The following is a 25,281-nucleotide window of genomic DNA, read 5'->3' on the forward strand; positions in this document are numbered from 1 at the left end:
AGATTTGGGGAGAGTGGCCCCTGGAAAGGGCATGGGAGCTCTGAGCCCCTTCCCCATACCTGCCCTATGTGTCTCTTCCATCTGGCTCTTCCTGAGTTATATCCTTTTATGATAAGCCCGTCATCTAGTAAGTAAAATGTTTCTCTGAGTTCTGTGAGCTGCTCTAGCAAATTAATCAAACCCAAGGAGGGGGTCATGGGAATCTCCAATCTACAGCCAGTCGCTCAGAAGCACAGGTGACAACCCGGACTTGCTATTGACGTCTGAAGGGTGGGGGCAGTCTTGTAGGACTGGGCCCTTAACCTGTGGGATCTGACTCTGTCCCTGGGTAGATAGTGTCAGAATTGAGATGAACTGTAGGACGCCCTGCTGGTATCTGAAAATTGCTTGGTGGGGAAAGAACCCACACGTCAGAACTGGGGGTGGAAACTTTTAGAGGGTGACTGGGTCACCTACCCCCCCATTACTTCCATGGGAAACTGAGGCTGAAGTGGGTGGCTCTTGTCAGGGACTATAACAGGTAAGGCCAAATCCAGGGTCAAATGTGGACCCAGTGGGTGGAGAAGAGATTTTCCTTCTTCTTATTCTCTAAACACCACCATCACCTCCCCCATCACCTCCGCCACCACCACCACCACTTGCCAAAGAAGCCCTCTCAGTGGTCGTCCTTGGGCAGCCCACAGTGGCCCTGGCCATGCGGCCACGCTCGGGTCTCTCCCACACATACCCCAGGCACCACTGCGGACTTGGGGTGCTGGGGTAAGGTGGAGGGGAGACAGCCATCAGCCCCAGATCTGCCCAGAGGCTTCTCCTGGAGGAACAGAGACAGACAGAGCACAGGGGGAGCCAGGCCGAGATGGGAGGGCAAAGGGTCTGTGGGGGCCAAGGAGAGGGAGTGTGTATGGCTACCTGAGGCAACCGGGAGGCGCTCCCTGGAGGAGGTGCCCGCCATTTCAGTGGGCTGAAGAGCCGTTTCAGGAGTCTCCCGGTGAGGACGGGTTGGGGAGGGCCCTCTAGGCAATGTGCCCAAAATCGAGCCTGAGGGCTCACTGGGGAGGGTCTGTGTGGCTGGATGGGGTGTGGTAGCTGGGGCTGGGGGCCCAGTGCAAGTGAGTTTAATGAGGGTGGGTGTGGGAGCCAAAGGGCGGTGCCTGCAGATGCCCTGGGTGGGGGGGCAGGCAGGCATTGTCGTCCCATTTTACAGATCCAAACCCTGAAGCTTCTGAAAGGAAGCCACTCCCCCAGCACTGGAGTGAAGCCAAGGCCCATGTGGCCTCCAGCTCGGCCCGGCAGGCCTTGTGCTTGCACACCTCGTGCCTTTCCTCGTGCTGGCCCCTCCGCCTGAAGATTGTTTCCTGGACCGTCTGCCTGGCTCATCCTTCAGGCCTCAGCGACGGCCGCCGTCCTCCAGGAGGCCTTTCCTGAACACCCCTGTCTACGCAGGACTCCTCGGGGCTCCCGTCGGTTTCTGTGGCATCTCCCAAGGAGGGCACAGCCAGGTCTGTTTTATTCCTGGACTCCTGGGCCCTGGAGAGCATAGCCTGCCGTCACAGCTGGTGGTCCCCTTACTGCCCCTGCTGTCCCCAGTGCCCGTGAACGGGCCTCTGGCCCAGATGAGTGTGGACGCTGTGCCTGGAGAGTCTGGAAGCTTGCCCACGGCCTCTCTGCTGGGACGGGACAGCGGGCCCCTCGGCTCGTCCTCCATCTCTGGCCTCCTCCACTGCGCCCCCGCCTGGTCCACAGGTCCCAGGAGGAAAGGCGGAAGCCTTGGGGTCTCGTGAAGTTGGCACCCGTTTCTCTGGGCTCACAAAAGTTCAGCCAGAAAAGGCCCTTCTGTGGCCAGAGAAAGATGCAGCTGCCAGGTGGACCTCGTCAACCAAACCATCACAGAGAACTATCTGCTGTAATGACCCAGCGCCCGCCACGCCCCACGCCCCCAGCCCCAGCTGTCCGCACCACGTGCGGGACTGAAGAGCCAGGACGATTCAGTTACGTGCCCGTCCCGCCCCCTGCGAGCTTGCAGTTCACTACACGTTCTTTTACCTCCCGGGTCAGGAGAACTTTCCTCTTGGCCCAGCGCCGAGAGAGGACCCCATTCAGATACTTTAACCAGCCAGGAAATCAGGAATGTGTATGTTTGAGGCAAGCTCATTTGCACCGTGCTGACTTCCACTGCTCAAACTCTTTCCCATGTTGTCTCTAGGTTCTGGGGGGGCTGTTGTAAAAGCCCCCCCACCAAAGGGAAGGAGAAGGGAGCTTGAACATGGCCTCCGCAGCCGGGCACCTTTGCATCCTGTTTATACCCATCGCCCACCAGGCGGGGAGGGCAGGGGGCACTGCAAGCGCTAAGGAGTGGCTCAAGAAGAGGGTGTTCAGGAGCTGCTGCTCTCTGTGGTCTTGGGGGGCCAGGGAACGGGGAATGCGGGCAGGACCCACTTTCCCAGAGGCGGGCTCTGTCCTAGCTCTGGCCTGGCTCCACCCTGTCGCTCCACAGGGGTCCCATCGCCCACCTGGAGGAGGAGGAGGGCCGGGCTGCCATCCCCATGTGCCACCTGCTCCCTCCCTCGGGGACAGTTCATCCAAAGAAGAGGGGTCACCAAGCCGAGCAGTTTCCATATTACAAGCACCCTGGAAATGCCCTAATGTTTGCAATTATTGTCATTTGCAGGCAAGACACCTCTCAATCACTGGGGCACTTGGTGCGTGCCAGGCCCCAGGCAAGGGCATCACACTTCCGACAACCAAGGAGGTGGCTCGTGTTTCACTGATGGGGAAACTGAGGCTCGGAGTCACAGAGCCTGGTACCCACAGTCCTCATCTCCAGATCCTGGCCCCTAACCCCCACGTTCTGCTCGTTCACTGTGAACCCAGGAATCAGCTGTGATGGCCCCTGAGGAGCACCCCCAGCACCATGCCGGGCGCTGCAGACCATGTCTGTCTGCGTAAGCCTCCCGGGACCTCCCAGCGATGGGGCATTGGGCCCCTTTGGATGAGGTTCCTCGCAAGGAATGGCTCGTCCCCCCGGCTCTGAACGGGCGTGCGTTTCCCTCGGTTAATCCTGGAGAGGAGGCGTGGGGGAGCAGCGGGAGAGTGCCCCAGGGGCCGGGGAGGGGAGCAGGGTTTGACAGGCCAAGGCAGGTCCATCGCCTCATTCATTCACTCATCCATTCATTCACTCACTCATCTGTTCATTCACCATTACGGGGACACCACCCAGATGAGCGGTTCCAGGGCATCAGGGCTGTCCAAGGCCTCAGCATCCGTGACAACCTCCCATTTCACAGCTGAGCAAACTAAGGCCCAGAACTTGAGCAAAGGCATTTTCTGGGCCAGGACTGGAGCCTGCCCTGACACTCTGGATACTGTCCCCTGGTGGCCTGTGTGCGTCTCAGGCTGAGATGAGGGGCCGCGGCGGAGGAGGGGCTGAGGAGTCTGGGTCAGTGTGCCCACCTCCCTGGGGCCCTGCACCGGGGGATGAATGCAGGCAGTGAGGTCCGTGGGCCAGATCCTGGATCCGCTGGCTGCAGCTACAGGAGGGGGGCGGTACAAGAACTCCCAGGGATGCCCTTGGGTGCTGGGGCCAGCAGGCTTGGGTTCGAATCCTTGCTTGGCCCCTGGTTGACCCTGGCAGTCCTTCCCCTCGCTGAGCAAGGGGCTTCCCACCCTTGAAGCAAGGGGCTCCAACCAGATACTTTGACCCTGAGTCAGTCTTTGTTCACGAGTCACGCGGGGTGTGAGGTAAGAACGCAGATTCCCAGACGTGGCTGCTGTCAGCGGCCAGCCCTGGCACTGTGGCTCTTGGTGCCCGAGACAAAGAACAAACACTCCATTACTTTTAGGAGATCAACCTAGCAAATAGGATTATGGCTACAGATGCAATTACATTTCAGACAGTTAACCCAGCTTCTTAGGGACGAGTCCCCGGCTCAGAAACAAGCTTCCCCCACCCCCACGAGCTTGGCCATCACCCCTGAGAGGCTGGGAAAGCGATGATACAGCCCTGTATTCTAAACAATACACTTGGCTTAAGAGGCATGAAAAATGCAGGAAGTTAAATGTCGTGGCAGAGTGATGAGGAGGAGAAAATGGAAGTGTTTGCATTACACAATGACCCTCCCTCCTTACCTCCCTGCCCCATGGCAGTGGCTTTGACCAGATCAGCCTGGAGTGGGTCTTAACTCGACACTCTTCTTATGAACAGGGGTGGCTGGGGGTGAGGGGTGCGGGGTGTCCACCTGCTCCTGTATTCCTTCAGTGCAGACTTTCTGGACCTGGCGAAGGCTGGGCTCCAGCTGAGCCCCCAGGGAGGTGGTCTGAACAGTTGCCCACAGGCTGGGTGGATCCTGGATGGGGACATCTGAGTAGATCACAGGATGGGAGAAGTCAGTGATCGTGTGCCCCAATACCCATCTCTCCATCTACCTTTGTAACAGAGCTCCAATGTAGCTGGGCACAGTGCTGCTCAGCTAAAAAATTACACTTCCCAGCCTCCCTTGCAGTTAGGTATGGCCATGTGACCAAGTTCTGGCCAATAAGTAAGTGGGAGTATCTGGGAGTGGGGAGAGTCGTGCCCTTTGGTCTTTCTTCCATCCAGCAGCCTGGACAGCTGATGCGATGGGGGAGTTCTAGCGGCCACCTTGGACTCGGAGGTGAAGGGGCACAAGCTCAGGAAGGCAGAGCAATGAGCTGGCAGGAGCCTGGATCCCTGATGACATTTATGGCCTTTATACCAGCCCTAGTTTACCTACGTCTAGACTTCTTTTATGGGAAAGAAAAAGACACATTTACCTTTTTAAGCACTGCTGTTTTGAGTTTTGCTGTAATATGCAGTGAAACCTAATCAGAACGGGTATAGTGGGGAAGAGACAACAACATGTGACCAGCTTAGGATGGTCTGAGTGGACTCCACAGCACCAGTGGGATGACCGGCAGGTCACTGCAGGACCTGGCCCCGGGTACAATGTTGGCACTAAGCTAAGGAGATAAGGCCGCACCCTCTAGACCAGGAGCTGTGGAATCAAAGGCCTCAAGGGGCCCGTAGGAATGAGAGTATGGTGGGAGGGTGTCAGGCAATGGGTGTGGAGAGGACCATGGTGGGGACCGGAGTCTAAGGTGTGAAGGGCTGCCAGTTGTCCTCCAAAATCCGTTGTCCCCTTCTCCCCTGGTCAGGGTCTGTGTGCCTACCTGTCCTGTAAAGTGGAAGCTGGGCCTGGCCGGCAGCCCAGCCCAGGACCAGGGGCCCAGCCCCCTCACAGCCAGGCGTGGCCCTGGACTGGGCCGGCATCAGCAGAATGTGGGCAGAGGTGGCATCAGTGGAATGCAGGCAGAGACAATGCAGCTGCTGCGTCACTGGCTTAAAAGGAAATTGCTGGTTTGGACATTTCTGCGTCCCCCAGGCAGGAGCTCAGACATGCCTGTGAGCCAGCATGAGCCTAGCTGCCCAGGCCCCGTCCTGGGGAGGTCCAGGAAACAGGATGGACAGAACCTGCATCCTCCACGCCAAGAGTTCAGACCTTGTAGCTGAGACCCACGGTTCTCCACCAGGCCGGCCCTGCCCCCTGGGACATCTGACAATGTCTGGAGACAGTTTGGGTTGTCACAACCTGTGGGCAGGGTTGCTACATGCATCTGGGGGGTGGAGGGCGCAGGCCAGGGATGCTGCTGAATATCCTACAGTGCACAGCACAGCCCCCACCGCAGAGAATGGTTCAGTCTCCAGTGTCCACGGTGCCACCGTGGAGAAACCCAGCTTACTCAGGCAGCCGAGCGCATGGTGCTGGGCCTCCATCCAGGACGAGGTGCCAGGTCTCTGCCTGGCTTTTGGTGCCTTTTATGGCCTGACCTAGCCTAAGGGCCCAGGAGGTGAGTGGTCAGAGTCAGGCTGTAAATGGTAGTGGAGAGGAGAGGGAAAGGATTTCCAGGTAGGGAACAGCATGGAAAAGGCACAGAGGTAGGACCAAATCATGGACCACGGACTAGTGCTCGGGATTCCAGGCTGATGGGTGTTAGGGGCACACATCAAGAGCCCTGAACGCCCAGGGCTCAAAAGGCTGGCCTTGGGGAGCAAGCGAGGGAGAGATGGTGAAGTCCAGGTATTTCCTGTCACTCTAATGGAGCAGCCTCTGCTCTAAGCTTTCCGAGTTTCTGTTTGTTTGTTGTGTGTTTGTTTTTCAAGTCAGGAAGGGGTCTTGAATTTTTCTCAATGCCTTTTGGGCATCTTTGGACATGATCCTATAGCCTTTCTTCTTTGACCTATGGATGGACCATGCAATAGCAATTTTCCTGTATTGGATCACCCTCAAGTCCCTGAGCAAGGCCCTTATGCTCTCTATGCCTCAGTTTCCTCATCCGTAAATGGGGGTGATGGTAACACCTTGCTCACAGGGCTGCCCTGAGGATTAAGTGAGTTCATGAATGGTGCCTGTGCTGTATGTGTTTGTTAAATACAAAATTTTCAATGTGTAGTAGACACTGGTTATTTTTCCTGCCCAGCATTCACTCCCCTCCTTCCATTTTCCTCATGGAGCCATGAATTCCCCTTTCTCGGTCTAGGCAATCTGGATGGGAGTGACCACAACCTGGGCTCCAGGATCCCGTGTGACCCAGGCCAGCGCTTCCCTCTACAGCCACAGTGACTGGCTCAGGAATAGGCATGTGACCCAAGCTAGACCAGTCAAAGGCAATGACAGTCAATCTTGGAACTTTGTTGGAATCTGGGAAGGAGCAGTTCTTTCCTTCTTCTGTAGTTGTCAGGCTGCAAGACAAAAGCCTGGAGCTGTGAGGGGCCACTGCTTGGAGAGAGCCCGCCTGAGAGGGGCCACTGCTTGGAGAGGGCCTGCCTGAGAGGGGCCACTGCTTGGAGAGGGCCTGCCTGTGAGGGGCCACTGCTTGGAGAGGGCCCGCCCGAGAATGGGGCTAACTTCTAGGTAAGCAGAACTGACAGAAGGAGAGACAAAACTCACTGGTCATTTTATTTGAGCCCTGGATCCAGCTATGACTGAAGCTGCACTGCCCTTGGGCTCTTCAGTTATATGAATCAATAGTTCCCTTTTTTTATTGCTTACAGCTTGGCTTCTGTAATTGGCAATAGAAAAAGTCCTGACTAATACAGAGGTCAGCAAACTATGGTTAGGGCCAAATCCCCAAGCTAAAGGTGGATTTTACATTGTTAAAGAGTTGTAAAGGAAATTAATAAATCAAAGAAGACTATGTGATAGAGACTGCAGGTGGCCCTGCAAAGCCTGAAATATTTAGTATCTGGGCCTTTACAGAAAAAGTTTGCTGAATCTTGGACTAATATATTACTTATAAAAATGCTTAATCTCAATACTTGGTTCATTTATTTTCATCTTTCTGTTTAGTGATGAAAGCAATGCATTTGCCTCTTAGTACAGCTTTGACTACCTCCTGCAAATTATGGCATGTCATGCAATGGAGGTTATTTACAAACTGTCTTCTCCCACTCAAGTACTGAAGTGGGGAATTTCCTTTCCACACTCACTGTCCATCACTGCCTCCACCCTCTGTCCTGGGGGGTTTCTGATTATTCAGGGTCTTTGAAAAGAGGGAGGGAAAGATGTTTGCACAAGAAAATTTGGATGGGGAATGAAAAGTCCTGGGTCCCAGGCAGACATCCTTCCACTGGAAAATTCATGGATTATGTGCTGGCAGCTGCTGAGAAACTATGGATGTTTCTCCCTCCACAGTAATGAGAAAAAGATCTGCAGCTAGGGCAATCAATCAGGCCTGGTTTGCCTGGGACTGTCCGGTTTCAGAACTGAAAGTCTCTCATTGTGGCAACCCCCTCTGTCCTGTGCAAATCAGGACAGTCGGTGACCCTAACTGTAGCTTCTCCACCTGGGCAAGCCTGTGGCATCCTCCTGGATGGTGGTTATCTTCAGGCACTGGCTGAACTGTCGGTGATGGATCATGCCCACATAACTCTCAAGGACTGGACCCTGATGTGCCCAAATGTCCCCCCAAGGCCAGCCCCTAGTCCTTTCCCCTTCCTCTTCCCCTCTGGCCATGTCCCCTCTCCTCTCTGCCTCTCCCAGCCCCAGTGACCTTCCTCCAGGAGATGAGGAGTCCGTTCTCGTTCATTCTCTCCCCAATTGTATTGTATGAGATAAACTCTGTCCCCTGCTTTTCTTCGACCTTCCCTTTCGATTGCAAAAGCCTGTATGGGAAGTCATGAAACTAGGTATGGACTGTTTCCCCTCTTTTCCCTCTGGCTATATCAATCCCGCTTCCTGTTTGGGCAGGTGGATGCTTCTGACCAATCAGACGAGAATCGCCTACAAGGCTGAAGGGAGCAGCCCACTGATGCTCATTTCACAATGATGCTTCACTCTGAGTGAGGGTCTCATTTCCTTTATTCCGCAGATGCATTAGCGGGCATCGGGGGAGGCTCATCAGAAGCACTGTAAGCTGGAAGTCTGAGCAAGGGGCTGGGCCGTGTCTCCCACCCTGAGCCTGAGCTGTTGCTTCTCTGGCTTCCAGGGCCATATCTGGGAGAGTGAGCCCACCCTTCCAGACAGGCGAGGTGTGCATCAGTCAGGGTAAGGCGCAGTTGCTGCTCTAACAAACAACCCCGCATCTTGGTGGATTGGCACGATACAGGCTGATCTCTCTCACATAACAATCTAATAGTTAGTGGATGGGTGGGGTTCTCTCTGCTCCTCAGTCTGCTCGGCACCTATAAATGGAGGTGATGACACCAACCTGAGAGTTTGAGACAAGAGGAGGAAAGGAACCCTGGTCACCAAGGTGACAATTGATGATGCTTCGCTCTGCAGGGGCTGACCCAGCCCCTGATACTTTTGAGCCAAACAGTAAGTTCATTCACAACGCAGCCCTGAGCCCCCCATCAAATGCCTCGCCTCCTGGATTCATAACCCCCACAGAGGTCAGAGGTCAGAGGTCAGAGGGTAGCCTGCATATTTTCTTCTCGGTGAACTGATGCCAGCTCCAGGAGCTCACTCCTTCCAGTTCTCTGGGCTCCTGGGTGTCCCAGGGAATCTTGTCGAGCTCTGGACTTGCGCTGGGGGCTCCTCATTCTCCCCTGGGAAGGCAGGAGCTCTGTCTGCCCTTCTCTGGGAGAGGCCTCGGCAGCATAGAGAGGATGGTCAGGAGGGCTTCCGGAAGGCTCTCCCGGGCTCCTTCTGGAACTCGTCTGTCTCCCTCGGCCTCTCTCCCAGGGGGGCTCCGGTTCTCACTCACCAGAGGGTGCTCTGCCCCTCCCATGATGAGCTGCTCCTCCCCACGGGGGCCCCCACCTTGACAGGGGCTCAGGAAAACCTTGTACACAGAGAGGGTCTGGGATGTGGACTCAGATCTTTCAGCCGTGCATATAGTTGTTGAAAAGGAGCATTTCCCAAATGTGCTAATCTCCAGCACCACCCGGGGGGTTCACTAAGATGCAGGTTCCCAGGCCCCTCCCCAGGACACTGCAGAAGTAGGTCTGGGGAGAGCCTAGGAGTTGGCTGGTCAGGCAAGCTTGGGGCACTCCATCCAGGGCCCACCTCTGGTGGCCCTCTGTCTCTCAAAGGTCTTCAATAGCTCCCCGGTGCCCATAAAATCAAGTCCCTCCTCAGCCTGACCTTCTGGCTTCTCTGTCTGAGCCCCTGCCTCTTTCTGGTCTCTTCTTTCACTCTGCTCCACGACCTGCCCAGCGCCCAGCAGCCATTGTCACACTGTGCCATCATTTGGATTTCTGCGCCCCCATCTCTGTGTGCCTGAATCGTGCTGTACCAGTTGTATATTGCGGTGGTAGATCACCGCGAATTCAGCAGCTTGAAACAACGTCCATCTGTTATCTCGCAGTTCTGTGGGTCAGAAGGCCAGCAGGTGTGGCTGAGTTCTCTGCTCAGGGTCTCACAGGTGGGAACCCAGGGGTGGGCAGGTCCAGATCTCGCCCAGAGGCTCTGGGGAAGAACCAGTCTCGCTCCGGTTGGGGCAGAATTCAGGTCCTTGCGGCTGCAGAACTAGGTCCCCATTTCCTTGTGGCTGTCAGCTAGGGGCTGCTCTCAGCTCCTAGACGCCCCCTGAATTCCTCAGCACGAGGTGCCCTCCATCTTCAAAGCTAGCAATGTCACATCAAATCCTTCTTGTGCCTCAAAGCTCTCTGACTGCCCCTTTTGCCACAAGCTGGAGAAAATTCTCTGCGTTTAAAGGGCTCATGTGATTAGGCCAGGCCCACCGGGATAATCCCCTTTTGATGAACTCAAAGCCAACTGATTAGAAACCTCATCATGTCTTTTGCCACATAACTAACATAATCATAGGTATGATGTCTCATCCTATTCACAGGCCCCAGGATTAGGGCAGGACATCTCGAGGGGCTGTTTAGGATTCTGCCCACACACCCCTTTCCTTTCCAGGCCCTCCTCACATACCTCACTCCCCTTGGGGTTTGCCCAGTGCCGGCAGCACCTTCCTCATGGCCTCCTGTCCTCTGGACTCTCGCCACACTCAGTGTCCCCCACTGAACTGGGGACTCTTGGCAGCAGGCTGGTTTACCCTGTATCCTCTGCTCCATGCTCCATGAGGCACCGACCCTGCCTCCCTGGAGGCTGAGACATGCAGTGGAAGGAGCCCAAGCTCTGGGCCTGATGGGCCTGGGTTTGAATCCCAGCTCCACCAACTGTGTGACCTTGGCCAAGCACTTCCTTCTCTGCCTCAGTTTCCTCATCTGTGCAATGGGTCTAGGAGCACCATGTCACAAGGCTGTGTGAGGTCCAATAGATGAGCCCTGTTCCTTATCTAGAAGGGGCCCCACACACCCTCGGTGTAACCTGAGCGGGAATTGCAGGGTCCAGGAAATGCCTGTCAGTGAAGCCAGTCACAAGATGCAAGAAGCAGGCAGAATAAAGGCAGCAAGGATGGGGTGCAGGCAATGCTGGAGACGGTGGCTGAGCTCAGCTCAAGGTTCACGGGACTCGGGGTCAGGTCCCTGCTCTGCACAGCCTGCAACACTGCAGGTCTCAGATGCCAGCTGCCCTTGGGAAATCTTCCATTCAGCCCAAAACTGCTTCTTGAGCACTTCTGCCAGGTTCCGTCTCACGCCTTGAGGATAGAGCAGGAACCAAAGCAGACGTGGAGGGTCCCCATGGAGCTTATAGGCTGGTGGTAGACATTCAGGAAACAGATAATGACATACCGTCCTCAGTGTCACAAAAGGCACAGCAGAGTGTTATCTTACAGAATATGAGTATGTATGTGGGGGCCCCTCTGGGGTGGAACATTTACGCTGGGGCCACACAGATCCAGAGGAAGAGCACTGCTCTAGGAGGAACAGCATGTGCAAAGGCCCTGGAGCAGGAACTAGCTTTGTGTGTTCAAGTAACAGAAGGAAAGACAACCGAGATGGAGAGGAGAGGACAAGGGGGCTCATGTATGTGATGAGGCTGAGGGACAGGCAGGGGCCAGAAGATGCCAGGCTGAACTTGCACTGACTGAGTGCCTGCCCTGTGCTGGGCACTGTCTGAGCACTTTCACATGGGTTAACTCATCCAAATGTCAGAACACCATGGGGTGTGGGTGCTATTATTGTCCCCATGTGGAGATGAGGGGGCCCAGGCTGCAGAGGTTGAGAGCTCTGCCCGAGGTCAGAGAGGTAAGACGTGGCTGAGCCCCGCTGAGCCCAAATGGCCTAAGACCCATCCAGGGTGCCCTGACCCTGGATATTTCTGCCCTCTGGGCATTGGTAGGTCTCCACATTGATTAGGAACCAGAACTTGATCCCAGGCAGAAGCATCCCCTCTGCTTTCTCCCACCCAGACAGATGCCAGACCCTTGGAACCAGACGCTAGTCGCCATCCAGCTCGGGATGACCCGAGCTGCAATCCCATTTGGGGACAGGGCGTGTGTGTGGACATGCGTGGGTTACGCAGACCTCAGAGGCCTAGAATCCGCCCTGGGAGCCCAGGCTGGGTACGAACCTCAGGCACAGCCGTCCTGCTGCCCCAGGCGGCTCCTTCTGCTGCCCGAGTGTGTGTGTGTTTTTGCCCGTGCGCGTGCGTACCCCGCGCACAGGGAGAGGGGATTCATAGGGCGCTTCCCAGCCCAGATCTTCCCCAGCCTTCGCGCCACTCAGATCCCCTTCCAGACGCCAACAGGAAACCAGACGCAGTCGGTGCAGCGGCTTGCAGGACGTCACGCGGGCGGTGCTTGAACCCGGCCCCGCGATACCTGCTCCTCCGACCTTTCTCCCCGGCGCCGCCTCCCCCTGCAGCCGGCAGGGGGCAGCGATGCTGCGCCGTTGTCCCTCCGCGTCCGGAGAGGCGCGTTCTACATCCTGCTCTCCGGGGAAACTGAGGCACAGAGACGCAGGCTGAGTCAGTGAACGAACCCAGGCGCCCCGCCCGCCGGTCGTAATCCTCTCCTCTCCCGGCCCCACTCCGCCCGGCTGGACCAGGAGCCAACCCGACCTCCGGTCCGGGAGCGGGCTGGGGTGGGCGGTGGGGTCCGTGTGGCCGGGGGTCCGGGGTGGAAACCGAGCCCGGGAGCCCGGAGGAGGCCGCCCCTGCGGTCGGAGTTATTTCAGCCCCGCCACGGCCCCACAGCTCCTGAGGATTCGCCCCATTAACGGACGCGGAGACTGAGGCTGGTGGCGGTGGGGGGCGAGGTGGCGCGCGGACTCTGTGCCAGAGAGGGGGCCACTGCCTGCCTCGCAGCCCCTTAGCCTGGCGTGGCCCAGTGGCCCGCGCCCCCGGCCCTGGCGCGCAGGCGTCCTCGCGTCCGCCGTGTCGCCGCGGGGTGGCAGCATCCGACCGCGCGCCGGAGCTCCTCCCGCGGCTCCGCATCCCCGGGCCGGCCCCGCTCCAGCCGCCTGCTGCGAGGGCTCGACCCTGACCCTCTTGTTTCCAGGGTTCAGCTTCCCGGTCCGTGAAATGGGGTGACATCTGGGTGCGCGGGGGACACTCGGGGATGAGGCTGCTATGGTCATCTCACTTCTTTCTGTGCCTCAATTTCCCTGCCCGTGATTATCTCCAAAGTCCTTTTCATCTGGGAACGCTCTCCATCCGCCCGGCTCCGCACAGCTGCACCGGCCCCGCCTCTGATCCTGGGGCCAAGGGATGGCCCGCGCCCGGGTCGTGGCAAAGGTTCAGGGGATTTGGAAGGATTAAGAGGGGATCAGGGGCAGGGGGTCGAGCGGGACTGCGGGAGACAGAGGGAGGTAAACTCTAAGTCCTTGCCGGGGTTTGGCTCCGTGGGACCAAGAGTGGCTGGAGTCCACACCCCTCCCCCCACCTCCCGCACTCATACTCCCACCCCAGCGAGACTCGGGTCCTGGCTGGTCCTTGGGGACTAAGCGCTTCTCAGTTCCATCCACTCGCCCCAAAGTGGCGTGCTCGAAGGCGTCCAGAGCTGCGAACCCGCGGAGCAAGCGTGGAGCTTGGCCAGGACAGCAGTTAGGCGGCCGGTCACCGTCCCACCCCTCGGAATAGACAGGGCTTCCGCGCAGCAGGGTCGGGCGGGCCCGGGCGCCCACTCGCCCCGGACTGAGCCAAGCCAGATCGCTCTGGGTGTGCGAGGCGCCTTGGCGGTTCTGACCTCGCGATCTGGGCGCTGAACGTGAATCCTGAGCCCGGCACTGCAGAGGAGACCGCGAAGACTTCGGGGACCAGGGGCGGCGGGGAAGGGGAGGCATGGAACCCCTGGGGGCCGGGAGCCTTCCCCAAAGCCATAGAAGCCCCCTCAACATCCTCCTATCCGTCCCCCTTCATGGTGCCTAGACGAACGGCTTCTGCAGGAGCTTATTCTAGTCATCCCCCTGCATGTGGCCACGCCTGTCTGTCTGTCTTTTTCCTGTCCCCACTCTGAGTTAGCGCCACTGGCAGCAGTGCTTACAGGTGGAGGTGACCCTGGGTGCTGGGAGGAGGACTCCAATCGAGGTCTGCGGGGGGAGGCAGCGAAGCCTGGGCTAAGGGTGTGGCCCAGGAGGACCCCTTGTGGATTACTGCTGTGTGGAGGGGAAGCGTGCCCAGAATGGCGATGGGAGTGGGTGGTCTCTCCCTCACCAACTAGAAACAGGAAGCCGAGTGGCCACCGCGACCTGTACCAGCCGCTCCCCGCCCCGCCACCCCCACCCCCACCCCCGCGGGCGCAGAGAAGCGGCCGGCCCCTCCGCAGGTGTCTCTAGCGAGCCGCACCCTCCCCCGCACACCCCCCCCCACGCACCCAATCCCCCTTCCCCCGCCCAATCCCGGGAGGGCTATCGCAAGGGAGCTGGCTTGGGGAGGGGGGTCCGGAGGGTGGATGCGTTTGTGTGCCACGGGGGAGGGAGGAGAAAAGGGAGGGGAAAGCCGGGGATCGAGGGAGAGAGAGAGAGAGCGCGGCGAGCGAGGAGGGCGGGCGGGAGGCGGATCCTCCTACCTGCGGCGCGCTCGCTCGCTCGCAGCTCGCTTGCCGGGGCCGCGAGTCACCTGGGAGGCCGACAAGTGCGGACACATTGGCCGCCGCGGCGCTCGGCGAGGCGCGCACAGCCCCAGGCTGCTGCGCCCAGTGGAGACAGCGCCCGCCCGCCCGCTGCACTCGGGCTCTGGCCCCCGCTGGCGCTCATAGGGCCCCGCGGTCGCTCAGCCCGGCTCCGAGGTTGCGGCCCCCGGCCCAGGTCACTCCCCCAGGCGCACGCGGCGGCGGCGCCCCGGGCTCACCATGGTGGCAGCGCGCGCCGAGTGCCCGCGCATCGCCGGCCGCCCGAGCCGCAGCGCCGGCTGAGAGCTGTCGGCCGAAACCCCCCGCCCCTGCCCGTTCCCCGCCCGGCCCGCGCGTCCCCTCCGGCCGCCACTGTCTATGGCGCAGCCCCCCTCTCTGGATCATGCACAGAAACTTTCGCAAGTGGATTTTCTACGTGTTTCTCTGCTTTGGCGTCCTCTACGTGAAGCTTGGGTGAGTATCCCCGTGGGCAGGGGTCGCCGCCGAGGGTTGGGGCAGCCGGCAGGAGCCGCCTCCAGGGGGTCCCCGCAGGGACTTGGGGACCGCAGGAGGGCACAGGCGGCTCTCGGGGATCCGGGGCTGGCCGGTGTGTGTTGGACCCTCGCCCCAGCCCGGCAGGGACGCAGCTGAGCCCCCTGAGTGGCGGGTACTCCCAAGGGGCGCCCTGCCCAAAGCTGGAGGAGGGAGAGGAGGACGCGCGGGCGGCCGCGGCCAGGCTCGCGGGTAGCGGCGAGCGTGCCCGGCGCGTACTTTCACCTGTTTGGGCTCCAGGGCCCGGGGGTGGGACGCGCCTTCCCTCCCCCGGGCTGCGCTGGGCGCCGAGCCCGGGCCGAGCGCTCGCCGCCTGGAGGGCGCGCCGGGGCGGGGGGCGGGGGGCGTTGGGCAGCCGAGGAGGCCTGGGCGGGCGGGGGGCGCGCACCTCGACCGCGAGCGCGCAGGCCGGGGCACCCGCCACGGCCCTTCGTCTCTATCCATCACCCGGACGTGTTGAAATTACCTTGACAACTCGTCCGGCTGGCTCGGGATGGGCCGCGCGGTTGGCCCGGCCGCCTCGGGCTCGGACCGGGCCCCGCGCCCCCGCCCGCCCAGGGCCCTCAGCCCGGCCCCCTCTCGCTGCGCTCCCCCTCTCGCGGCCGGGCGGGCGGGCGCCCGGCGGGCCGCGCTTGCTGCTCGCTGCAGTAGCTGCTCCGAGTCGTATTTCCACATTCCTGAACCCAGCCGAGTTCTTACCTGTTGAGCTGCGATCTCCTTTGGACAGAATCTGTCTCGGCCTCGCTCGAAGTGGGGGTGGGGGGGTGTGTGACCGTAAGGGGGTGCGGTGCACCTCGCCGGGGGCGCCCACCGCCCCACGCCCCACTGCGCCCTGCGCGCCTACTGTGCGCCGCCAGCGGCTGGGAGGCAGGCTCGGTCCCGGCCGCGGGCAAAGCCGGTGAACAGCCCGCGGGAGGGCCCAGTTCGGGTGCCGCCGGCAGAGACGCGGCTTCCCAGGACCTGAGAATCATTTCGCCCATCGCCCTTCCGTCCATCGCCTCCTCCGCCATTTTACAGATGGAGAAACTGAGGCCCAGAGCCGGCCTGGACTGAGGCTGGTGGCTGCAGAGGCACGGCTGGAAGCCCCCTGTCCTAGCCGCGGCTCTGCAGGCCTGGGCGGGCGTGTCTGCGGCTGCTGGTGGCTTTGTTTATCGTGGGTCTGTGCGTAGGCTGTGTCCCTGGGTGTTTGTTTATGGGAGGTGAGCGTGCGTGCATTGAATCTGGGAGGTGTGGGGGCTGGGGAGGGAGGCGCTGTCTTCCGGACTCTCCAGCAGCCCCTGCGCTTACCCACCCTGTGCCCTCTAAAGTAATGGACGACCCCCAATGAGGCTCGCTCTCTGCTGCCTGGTTCTCAGCACCGAGGCCTTGTCTCCTCCTGGCAAGCCTGGAGTTAAAAGCTTTTACTCTTCTCATTTTAAGGATTAGGAAACCGAGCAAGGGAGTTGGCTCTGGCCTCTACCATGGACCAGTCTTCCTAGTACCAGTTCCTCAACAGGAGTTTTCTGAAAGCAGCCCCCCCCCCACCGCCTGTGGGATGAGTTCCGTGGACCACCTCCCAGCTCCCTGCTCCCCACCCCCAGGCAGCAGCAGGAGCTGATGATGCAGCCCCACCTGGGCTCTCAGGGCTGCTTCCAGGTCTACATGAGCATGGGCAGATGCCCTCTCCCCGCTCCTTCTTGAGCCTCCCGTTTCTCTCTGTAAATGGGACTGTGGCTCTGGCCATCCTGAGCAGGATGGGGGCCAGCGTCTGAGTGGAGCGCCCAGTGAGTGAGACCCATCCTGTGCACCCGGGCACCTGTGCCAACCTCTCTGGGAGTGGGTAAGAGAGCCAGGCAGTGGCCCTGGCTCTGCCCTCTGCCCCCACCCAGGAGCCCTGGGTGGGGGGGAACTCCTTCTGCTGCTGTGCCCTCTAAAACACAAACTTGCCCACTCCTGGGGGGTGAGGAGAAGACGCGGTCTCCAGACCCCCCTGTGGAACCACATCTAGGAAAACCGGAGAGCCCCCCGCGGTCTGCTAAGGGGAGGGCAGGGAAGGGAGGAGGTCAGCCCCGCCACCACCACAGCCCCTGCTGCCCCATGTTGGAGACACGGGGCCTGCTTTCTCTGCAAGCCATCTGGGCTGCGCATGGTGGGGAGGAGGGGGCAGCTGCGCCCAGATGTGACCTCAAGGGTTAAGTGACCTGGGAGCCCAGTGCATTAAGGATGAGATCTGGGGGTCAGTCTTCCCCCTCACTCCTCACTGGGTGGCCTTGGGGAGCTCTTTAACCTCCTGGCCCACCTTCCCTCATCCGAAAAATGAGATGACAGTAGCACATGCTTCACTGGGTGCTATGAAGGTTAGTCCTGGGGGCCTTTGCCCTGGGGTGGGGGTGTCCCGATAAACAGCTGCGTGTACCAGTCAAGCCTTTCTTATTGTTAAGGAGCACGATGTCTCAGGCCGCAGACGCCCTGGGGACTCCCCCCAATGGTGTGTTCCAGGGCCTTGGAATCCCAGGGGCTGGGGTTTTAGGGCCATAAAAGTTCCAACCCCATATCAGAGATTGAATGTATTGGGGGCTATTCTGTGACTACAGCCCCCTAGCCCACACCCGTGGGCGCGGGTTGATGAACGTACACAGGGAGCCGCTCCCCTCCCACCTGTGCACATACAGCCGCCACGCACACCTGTGCCCCTCAGCCCCGGTGCAAGTGCAGATGCGCAGCCCCCGGGGGAGCTCCCACACCAGCAGGAGTGGAGAACTCAGCTCTGGAGATCCTTTTGGGGGTCGGGGCCTTAAGAGCAGATGTGCCTAGGATTTGGGGCAATTCCAGTGGCTTTAGGGAGTCACGGTTCTTCACTTCGGGACTGCACAGGCTCCGAGCTGCAGCCTTGGAGGAGGCCAAGCCAGGGCTGGGAGGACACTGCCCGCTGGAACTGGGGTCGTGAAGTCCCAGGACCAGCGCTGCTTCATGCCTGCCCCTTGCTCTTGGGGCCAGGAGAGGCAGGGGGGGTCTAGAGGGGCCTGAGAGCCTCAGACCCAGAGATGAAGGTGGAGAGGGGGCTGGGGATGAGTCTCCGCGGCAGGTCCAGAAGCCTGGAACTCCCCCTGTGACCGCTGGCCATGTTGCACCGACCTCTCTTTCCTTGTCATCTTCTCTGCTTTGTGCCTTCACTCCAGCTTACACTAGGGTCTACACTGCATCTAGAGGGACATTCATATGTAGCTCGGTTTGGCAGACAATAGGAGGTGGGACTGAAAACCTTGTTTGGGGCTTAAAAAGAAACCACTGGAAGAAGGAAGATTGCTCATTCAAGTGTGTCCTGGTGGATGTGCTCCTCTGCACACCTCCCAAGCAACTCCTTAAAGGAGAGAAAAAGAAGTGAGCTGGGGAAGCCAGAGTTGGGGGCCTCTATGCACATGTTGGGGGTGCGTTCCCACTGGCAGACCCTCCAAAGAGACTCAGAGGCAGGATGCTGCAGAGACACCAGTGCGCACGTGCACAGGTGAGCCCTGCCAGGCTGAACCTGGCCATGGCAGTGAGTGCCGGAGACCCACAGCCAGCCTCACCAAACCCAGGGGCGCACGCAGGCAGAGGCGCGGCACACGCGGTGCATTTGTGCACACACACCTGCGCCCTCACAGACACGCCCACGCCCCTGCAGGCACACACAGGCACATGCATGCACACACGAGCACACATTGTTGAGAGCACAACCCCCAAGAGGAGCGCACGCCCCCGCGCGGTCACCCCGCGGTGCCTCCCCCCAAGGTGCACACTCCAGAGCAGGCCAGAACTGTGTGGTTCGCTAAACTTGTGGTGATGGTGGTGGGGGGTGGTTCCGAGCCAAAGCAGTTTGGGCAAGCCCTGGGGGCGGCTCCCACCGCACGCTTGGGTCAGCCTCCCCTTTAAAAAAACCCGCCCGCGGAGGAGGCGGATGTAGGGGTGGCCTGTCCAATGGCAGCTGCGCGCCTGGGGAGACTTGGAGACGTGAGCCAGAGCGAGCGACAGAGCCGGTTCCGACCGATCGACGGACGGAGGGCCAGACGGCGGCCAAGGCGCACCCACTGCCCACTGCCCGCTCCCCCGTCTGGCACTCTAGCCCCAGCGCTCGCAAAGCCCAGCCCCAGCGCGATGCGCGGCCCTGGCGGCGGGGTCCGGGCCACCACAGCGCCGGGGCCCGAACTCCCGGGTCCCTAGCGCCCCGTGCCGCCGTCCTATCTCGGGGAGGGCCGCGGAGACCCCGGCTTCAGCTGACCCAGGGGCCCTGCCCGCGGGGCTTGCCCAGCCCCGCCAGGAGCGCCGGCCCACCATGCTCCTGCTGTCGCCGCGCAGCGCGCTCCTCTCCGTCTATTGCCCGCAGATCTTTCTCATCCTGTCCAGCGGCAGCTACCTGTGAGTGCCGCGGGCCGCACGCGGGGTGGGCGGGCAGGGGCCTCCTCCCCGGCCTCCACCGCTGGAGCCGGACGGGCAGGGAACGCGGTAGTGAGGACTCTGGGCGGGGCGCCGGGTGCCCGGCGCGCGGGAGCCGTGGGACTTTGGGTCGCCTTGCCGGCGTAAGCAGCCGAGGTGGAGGACTTGGGGGGGGGGCGGCTGCGGCAGTGAGAAGTTCCGGCTTTGGGGTCAGAGAAAGGGTGGCCTGCTATAGAGGCCTGAGTGCCTGGGTAGACTAGACTGTGCGCATCGAGCGAGAGGTCCTGAGGGCACGCGGGCGGCGCAGACATTCCCTGCGCGTCCTAGACGAGTCCTGGACCAGCAGGATTCCCCTGCCTATATAAATCCACGCGGCCCGCACGGCCGTGCCACATTCGAGAGGGCCGTGCCCCATTCGAGAGCGCCGCAGCCACATCCGCTCCCCCGCGTACACACTGGCACACACGTGCACGCTGCGCCCCACTAGACAGCGCCCAAGCTGTCCTCCGAGGTTGCTGCGGCTTCTCGCTCCTTCCCGCCGCGCTGAGCTGCCTGACTCCGGCCCCGGCCGACTCCTCACCTGGGGCGAGGCGGGCGCGCAGTGCGCGCGTGCAGTCCGCCGCGGTACGCCCAGCTGTTCCGGCCAAGGCAGCGCGCGGAGCGCGGGCGTGCGTGTGCGTCGGGCCGGGCAGCGCCCGCCGGGCTCCGGGAAGCTCCAGGCAGGGCCCGGCCTGGCCCAGCGAGCCGAGGGGGCGCGTCGGCGCAGCGGTGGCTTCGCCCGATTCCTAATGGGACGCATATGCTCTGGCCTCCGATTTAAAAAGTTTGATTTATGGAACCGCCATTTGGGGGAATTTAAGCTGGATGCTACTGATTAAACCTCAGAGCCAGTTATCCCTCCCCTACTTTTCCCCTCCCCCTCCCACTCCTTTACACGCGGGCCACGTCCGGGGTCGCCTAACGCGGCCAGAGGGGGCAGCCGCTGCCTTCCCGCTCCCCGCGCAACGCCCTCCCCCCGCGCGGCCGCAGTCCTAATAAATCGCCGCGCCCCCACCCCCTTTTAATAGAGACGCAGCCAATTTCTTCTCCAGCTCCTAGGAAATTACTATCCTACCAGTTTTCCTTCTATAAATAGTCGCGCATCTTGAAACAAAAGTTCGCAACCGCAGCCAGATGCTGTGAGGCCCGCGGTTTCCCGGGCTGTGGGACATAATTACAAGGTCCGGGCGCAGAGAGCGCTCCAGGCCCGGCGGGCAGCCCCGGCTGCGGAGGCATCGCCTGGGGTGGGGTTGGGGGGGGCAGGCCTCCCCGAGCAGGGCGCTGGCCGGGTGGGGAACGCCAGGTCATTGGGCACTCAGGCTAGGAAAGTGCCAGGCCAGAGAGTCCAGCTTCTGGCGTCCCTCCCGGGAAATGGATCAACCCAGGGGGCCTTGGAATCCCAGCTTCTGGTTCTCAGAGGTCAGAGGGGGAGGTCGGGCAGCCTCCCCCTCCCCAGAATCCCCAGCACCTCAATCTTAAGCCTTGTTAGAGAATCGGCAGCTCCTCTGCTGAAGAAATCATTTTTGGAGCCAGCTGGCTGAGGTTTGGCGTGAACGGGGAGGTGTTCAGGAGTGGGAAACCAGGAGTCCTCCGGGGACGGTGTGGAGAAAGAGTCTTAGAGGAGGAGGTGGGCACGGGGCTCAGCAGCTGGTGAGAGTGGGCGCCAGGGCAGCAGCTGAGGGGCAGGTGGTGGCCAGCATACCTCCATAGACCCCAAGTTTTACATTGAGGTTGGCCCCCCAAATCCAGGCCTGCAGTGACTGCCATCTGTGCCCACACAGGCTCCCTCCCCGAGTGCGCACTGCCAGCTTTGTTGGCAAAAAGTCTCCTAAGGCAACAGCTTTCCCAAACGTTCCTGGGCCAGTGCTGGGGTCCCGAGTGGGAAGGGGGTGACAATAAGGCAGACTCTGCCCCCTGCCCTGCCTTCATTGACCTTGCCCCTGCACCAGCCCAGCCGGACCTTCAGCCCCAGGGGGAAGAAGGTGCTGATGCCAGGCTTTCCTGAGCGGAGACTAACTCAGGCATTCCCGGGAGCGGGAATGCCGGGAAACCCCGGCATCTCTGGGGTTTCCCCTGCTCTGTTTGGGTGGACACAAGCCTGGCCGGGTGTGTAAGGTGCCATGGGTGGGAGCAGGGCCCCGGTGATGCAAATGAAAGTGTGCACGGTGAGAAGACCCTCTTGAGCATCTGTGAGCGGATGCCTCGATGCCAGTGAGGCAGCCATAGCAAAAGTGCTTTGAGAACTGTTGGGGGTCACTCGTAAGCCCACCTGAGTACCACAGGAATGTCGAGAAGGTTGGCCCTGCAGGATCTGAGGATGCCAGGGGCAGGAGGGGCCCTGGGTGGAGGCTGCTTTCTGCTCCAGAGAACTTTCCAGAAAGCATCCTATTGCTGGGATCACAGACACTGGCGGACAGTTGATCCTGCCCCTTTCATCTGGGCTGCTCTCCCAGCTCCCTGTCCTGGGCTATGGTTCGTGCACAGCGAATCCCAGATGCATGCCTGGGCCCCTGCCACTGATTGGGTCGGACGGGTGTGCTGGCCTGGAAGGGCCCTGAGCCCCCGCTGGATGCTGAGCTTGGCCCAGCCGACCATTTAAGGCAGCTCTGGCCAGCTCCACCCTTCTCTGCGCCTCTGTTGTGAGAACAGGAGCTCCCAGGGCTGGTGGGGGTCAGCGAGGGCCCGAGGGAGGGCAGATGGGGGACTGTAGGCCAAGAAGAGGGCCTGTGGTGCCCGGTCAGCTGGTATGGGGGCCTGGCCGAGGCCTTGTGCCAGGACAAGGCTGGCCTGCTGTCCTGGGCAGGTCCCTTCCAGTCTTGGCCTCCCTCTCCCAGATGTGGGGGTTGGCTGCACTGATCCCCCCAGATCTTCCGGTACGAGCCTCTGTCGGTGACCGCCCGCTCTGGGGAGCCGAGTGAGTCATGGGTGACGGGGCGGTTACTCACCGACCACCTGGCTGGGGGGGGCTGGGGGTGCTCACCACTGTCCTGCCAGGGCTGGGCCTCTTCCCGGCTCTGCTGCTGTGGCTTTATTGGTGGTGCCAACCGCAGTCCCAGAAGCTCTGTGGGCATGACCCGGGGGGCGGTGCTGAATCAGGCCCACTCCCATAGCATCACAGCCCATGTGGGGGGCGGAACGGGGCCATCTGGCTCGGGTGTGGACAGGTCGCCCTTGGGAGGAGCAGCTCCCAGCCTGGAAGACTGGGTCTGTCCAGGTGGGGATGAGCTCTGCTGTGTGGCCTCGAGCAGGTCCAGGGGCCTCTCTGGGCCTCAGTCTCCTCATCGGTGACTGGGATGGAGACCCTTCTGCATCAGGCTCAGGTCAGGCTCGCACCCTGTTGGGATTTGAAAGCACCTGTGTCTCTGAAGAGTGGTGTGCACACAGAGGGGTTAGAGCCGGGGAACCCGACAAAATCTCAACCCCCAAGGGACCCCCAGCTTGAGATGTACCAATGGAGGCACTCTGATCACAGAGAACTCCAAGAAATCCCGGACGTGGGGGCGAGGCTCATCAACCGCTAGTTAAAGCGGGGAATGGTGCATTCTGGAAGTGACTCCTTGTGAACCCCTGGGTGTGGGGAGGGCGGGCCGGGAGGGGAAGGTGGGTCCTCATAAGCTTCCTCCCCGGGACTACGGTGGGCTCTGCAGCTGTGTGTTGAGGCCTGCAGGAGAGTGGCCCATTCTCTAACCAGGTTTCCCTTGAGTCCTCATGAGGCCAAGGGGCCTGACGGTGACCCCGATCCCAGGTTCCCATCCCATCCCTCCTCTTACACCCTGGGTACATCCCGTAACCTCAGCTGTGTCCTCTGTACAGTGGGGACCATGGGAACTGTAACTTCCTAGAGTGGCTATGAGAATTCTCCAGGCAAATGCAAAGACGTGCTCAGCTGGGTTCCTGGTGTACAGTAAGTGCTCAGGACGTGGGGTCATTCTCAGCTATTAGGAACACGGAGGCTGATCATCGGTGACACAGAGGGAGGCCTGGTTGCTGCGTTTCTTCAGGGGAGAGTGATGAACTCTGTAGAGTGTCTTGGAGGGCTTCCTGGAGGAGGTGACACCTAGACAGGGTTTTGAAGGATGAATAGGAGTTGCCTAAACAGGAGCACGAAAGAGACTCCTAGAAAGGACAACAGTCACTGTCAAACATATTCACCCAGGGTTCCTCTTAAGGGAGCCTCACAGCATTTTGCTGAGGTGGGTAGACAGGATGCTGGGGTCCAGCAGAGGGGCCCTCTGCTGAGGTCATCCAGAGCCCAGGGTAACAGTCCTCCTGGCTCTGGAGCCAGCTCCATGCCGCCTCTGAGAGGAAATTCTCCCTATGGTAGTCCAACAGGGAGAGGAGTCCTGGGGTCTCTCAGGGGAGGTAGAGGCAGCTGATGGAGGTGCCCTGAGGGGGGGAGTCACCACGGAGGGAGGTAATTCTTGAGGCCCCGACTGCACATTATTTGTGCGCTTGGCTTCTCTGGGGACACCGTGGACACAGGCCGAGCAAGTCACGCTCCCTGCCCCTGCCCCCTCAACCCCCATGTCCCTTGGAGCCTCACGCCAGCTTTGACGGGCTAGGGGGCCTGGGCTGCACAGCTGTGGGTGTCCAGAGTCCCGCTCTGTTGTCCAACCACCCTGGGTAGACCCTGAGGGTGGTGGCAGGGGATGGGAGGGGAGGGGATCGGATGGTCTTGATTGTGGAGACCCAGACGCTCTGTGAGCTCAGGACTTGGGGGGCCCAGAATGGGGCCCCTCTGTGTGGCCTGTGGCCAGTCCCCTACCCTCTTGGAGCCTCTCTTCCCCTGGGGCGGATGGGGGGCGTCAGCTGGCTCCCCTGAGGCCTCCCTTTTCCGTGGCCCTGGGTCCAGCTCAGATACGGCACAGGCCCCCCCACTCCTCCAGCAAGGGGACAGGAGGCCGGGCGCCCTCCCTTGTCAGATGAAACCCCGGCCCAGGGCTCCCTCAGCCTGATGAAAGGGTCATTGTGTGGTGCGGGCCGCCCGCTGGCCAAGGACAAAACCTCCGTTTGTCCTCCTTCCCTGGCGTGGGGCTGGGGCCTCCCCTCGAGCTGGCCGGCGGGGTGGGGGTGGGCACAGGTGCGCTCCCTCCTCCCTGTCTCCGTCTTCCCTGTCTCCTTCACGGAGCTGCTCCACTTGCCTAGGTCCCCTCCCAGTCCTCCCCCCACCCAGGGCACCCTCACCTTCTGAGCGGGGAGCCTGCGGCTCGGGCCAGCCCTGCTGTTGGAAAGGAGGCAGTGAGCTCTCTGGCCCTGGAGGCATACAAGCAGATGCAGGAGTGAGGGCCAGGGATGCTGGGGAAGGGCCCTGCCTGGAAGGAAGCCAGCACTCATGGGTCCTCTGTGTGAGGCAGCCATGTGGTGTGGTCGGCCCACTCTGTGGATGAGGATGCTGAGGCCCCAGAAGGTCATCCGCAGCCTCAGCGGCAGAACGCGGCGTGGGGCCTGGAACCCTGCCCACCGATGCCTCTCCCAGCCTCGGGCTGGAGCAGATGGCCTCTGGGGCGCTGGGGATGCCACGAAGGGCTCGGTCTGAGGCTGTGAGTGGAAGACACTAAAATTCTGCAGCCCCCAACCGTTGCTGCCACAGACCCTGAAGCCTGCCGGCTGCCCAGAGCAGGACCAGGGAGGATGCCCCCCTGCAGGCAGCTCCCCAGGTGTCAGCTGTGGTCTGGAAGAGCCGGAGTCAGCATCCCCTGGCAGCATCCCCCATCTCAATGACACCTGTGGGCCTCCATTGCTTTCCAGACCCCACCCCCATGGTCATCCCTGCTCCTGACCCTTCTCCACGTGCCTCCCAGACCGGAGGGATTCCTCCAGCTGTGCCCACCTGAAGCTGCGAATGGCCAGGCCCTCTGGAGGGCAGGAGCCCCGGGACGA

At 60.9% G+C, this 25,281-nt stretch overlaps 1 protein-coding gene across 1 annotated transcript in view; it reads left to right on the forward strand.

Moving 5' to 3' along the window:
* Positions 1-14,490: 14,490 nt before the first annotated feature.
* WNT7B (Wnt family member 7B) overlaps positions 14,491-25,281 on the forward strand; it is a 50,501-nt gene continuing 39,710 nt past the window's right edge. Inside the window, exon 1 of the mRNA XM_004437985.3 lies at positions 14,491-14,892. Within this exon, the coding sequence (XP_004438042.1) occupies positions 14,822-14,892 (71 nt within the window). The 5' untranslated portion in view covers positions 14,491-14,821. The remainder of the gene's footprint in view (positions 14,893-25,281) is intronic.

Source organism: Ceratotherium simum, chromosome 25, assembly GCF_057802395.1.
Source record: "Ceratotherium simum simum isolate JZ-2026a chromosome 25, ASM5780239v1, whole genome shotgun sequence".
Classification (NCBI taxonomy): Eukaryota; Metazoa; Chordata; class Mammalia; order Perissodactyla; family Rhinocerotidae; genus Ceratotherium; species Ceratotherium simum.